At 57.4% G+C, this 2,749-nt stretch overlaps 1 protein-coding gene across 1 annotated transcript in view; it reads left to right on the top strand.

Annotated features, from left to right (window-relative positions):
- TMPRSS4 (transmembrane protease, serine 4) overlaps positions 1-97 on the top strand; it is a gene marked incomplete at both ends in the record, with an annotated part of 1,311 nt that extends 1,214 nt beyond the window's left edge. The window contains one exon of the mRNA XM_010073466.1: positions 3-97. Coding sequence (XP_010071768.1) covers positions 3-97 — 95 coding nt within the window. The remainder of the gene's footprint in view (positions 1-2) is intronic.
- Positions 98-2,749: the final 2,652 nt, after the last annotated feature.

The raw sequence follows: 2,749 nt of genomic DNA, 5'->3' as shown, positions 1-2,749 counted from the left end.
CATCGTCAGCTGGGGCCAGGGCTGCGGCACCCCCAGCACGCCCGGAGTCTACACCAGCGTCCGCGCCTACCTGGACTGGATCTATGCTGTGCGGAGGGTCAGTGCTGCGCTGCTCACATCGCTGCAGCAGCACATGCAGCTGCTCTATTGCGAGGGCTCTGGGGTGGTGGGAAGGGCCAGGGACCCCTGGCAGCTCTGCACGGAGGGGACTGCACCAGTGGAGTGCAGCATTGCTGCAGGGACAGAGATGCGGGGCTGCAGGCAGCCAGCCCTCCAGCTCTGCGTGGGAACCAAGCCAGCTCCTTAAGGATGCCACTCGCTTTTCCTCCTGGTTTCGGCTGCCCTTCAAAGCTTGCAGTTGCCTCTCTCCCTCTCTCTCCTTCCAGTCAGAGCTCTGAGACCCGCTGGGACAGTTCCCCCCCTCTCCCCAAGCCTCCCTCCCCATCCATACGCGCTTGGCCGTCTTGGCTCTGGCAGCAGCTGGGAAATGGATCTTGAGCCCTGGAAGGAAAGCAGTGCCTCCCGAACCCTCGCTGGCAGGCTGTGATTTAGCACACCTAAGGACAGCCAAGGAGGCAAAGGGCGGCTCGAAGCGATGGCCACCGATACCATGAAGGAATCTGACCAGCTCAAGCTCCCTTCCGGAGAGAGATTAATTTATTGCCCTGTGCTGACCCTGCCCTGGCAGGAAGGCTCCTGGGGGGCTAACCTGCTGTTTGCTCACTACTGTTATACAGAGAGAAATGATGATTATGTCATAGAACATCCTCATTAAAAGAAAGTATTTGTTTTTTCATGCAGCCTCTGGAGGCTTTGTCCCTCTTGCTCGCAGGGGTAGTTTTTGCAGTACCACACGCTACAGCCTGGAGCTGCTTTCCCAGTCCAGAGAAGGGACCCAGCACACAAGGGAAGCACTGCTGCTCTGTGCCCAGGGGGTCACGGAAAGCCCAAATAGACACCCACAGCAAGCCCAACCAGAGCGAGTTTCTCTAGTAAACATAAACTTTATTTCATTCAATGCAAAGCTAACTAAACCTCTACAGTGCAAAAATATGCTGTAAGTCGTCACACAGCATGTTGTACACACCCTGTGTTTATTCGCAGGTATCTCCTACGTGTGTTTATATATGCTTATGCACATACGTGTCTGTCGCAGCACGCACCTCCAGCAGGGCTTCTCCCCCCACACCCCAGAAAGCCCCTGCAGACCCCCCAGAGCCCTTGTGACAGCAGGGACCCTGCGGGTGCTGGCAGAAGCTCCCCCGCCAGCCCTCTCCCCCGAGCCCCTGCTCCGTGTCCAGCACCCACATACGCATGTGCACATACAGCTACATTCACAAACTGCTTATGCTGACTCTTCCCATCGAGCCCGAGGAGTAATCCATGCATAGTACAGCATTGCATATCCTGTGGTAAGTGGAACTGTGTCCAGATACCGGCTAAAAAAGGCCAACAGGTTAGGACAGCTAAAAAGAGTTCTTTAAAAAAATCCCTTCCTCCCCTCACGGCCCTCTCCCACGAGAGGTCTCCTCCAAGGACGGGCTGGGGGGCTCTTGGGGCAAACCGGGGGTCCTCACGCCTTCCTGCCCAAGGGTACGTTAACAGCCTTTTCCATTTACAGCGTGCCTTTCGCCCCAGGATCCCGGAGCACTCGGCAAAGCGATGCAGGAGCCTCACCCCTCCTCTCGGGCAGCTCAGATTCACCAGCCCCCTTTTACAGATGGGGAAACTAAAGCACAGAGGAGTCAAGTGATTTCCTGAGGGTCCCACGGATCCTCAGAGAGGAGACCGGGATCCCAGGGACATCACTCACCCGTTTAACCAGCAGCCGAGGAAACGTGCCTGGGGCCAGGCGCCTGTACCTGTCCCCTGTCCCCAATGCACAGCCCCACTCCAGGGGTGCTCCCACCTCTCCCACAGCCGTCTGCACAGAAGGCAGCACCTCACCTTTCTGTCTTTGCCTTGCCCACCAAATCCTCGCCTGCCCTCCACTCCAGCCCCTCTGTCGGGGTGCAAGCCCTCACAGCCGGGGAAGTCAGGGCTCAGCTCTGATTCCCAGCTTTGAGGGGATGGGGGAGCTGCCTCTCCTGCAGCTTGACTGACAGACACCCCCAAGTAAAGGAGAAATAGGGAACAAATCACAATGTTGTCAACTACAGTTGTAGGATCAGCTCACTCCCTTCACGTCTCACATCCTGCCGCAGCCCTTGGGAAGGGGGCTGGCTTGCCCGAGCCCCCCTGCAGGGACCCTTCGCAAAGACCCTCTGGCATTTTGTGGCACCCCTCATCCAGGGATCTCAAAGCACTTCACAAATGTTAGCCAAGGAAGCCTCACAACAACCCCTGCGAGGTAGAGCAGCATTATTATCCCCATTTTACAGATGGGGAAACTGAGGCATGGAGGGGCAGGGTGACTTGGCCAAGGCCACCCTCGCCAGGGCTCAACCGTGCTCCGGCTCCGTGCCACAGCCTGCCTCGGGCGAAAGGGAAACATAATCAGCCGTTCTCCCACTGGAGTCTAACATTAAAAATACCCATGTAACGAGTTAAGCCTTGGCAAGTCGGCATCGAAAGCATCGCAGCTCTGCATGCCGAGCTTTAAAAAGGGGGGAGGAGGAGGAGCAAGAGCAGCAGCACAAACCCAGGAGTGCCTCCCGAGAAGGCTGCCCAGGGGAGAAACCCCCCGCTGCTCTCGGGGACAGCCCTGTGCAGGGACAAAGCAGGGGCGAAACATGGAGCTTCACCCCAT

The sequence above is a fragment of the Pterocles gutturalis genome, unplaced genomic scaffold (assembly GCF_000699245.1).
Source record: "Pterocles gutturalis isolate BGI_N339 unplaced genomic scaffold, ASM69924v1 scaffold19102, whole genome shotgun sequence".
NCBI lineage: Eukaryota > Metazoa > Chordata > Aves > Pterocliformes > Pteroclidae > Pterocles > Pterocles gutturalis.
This window is presented reverse-complemented; position numbering and strand designations above follow the sequence as displayed.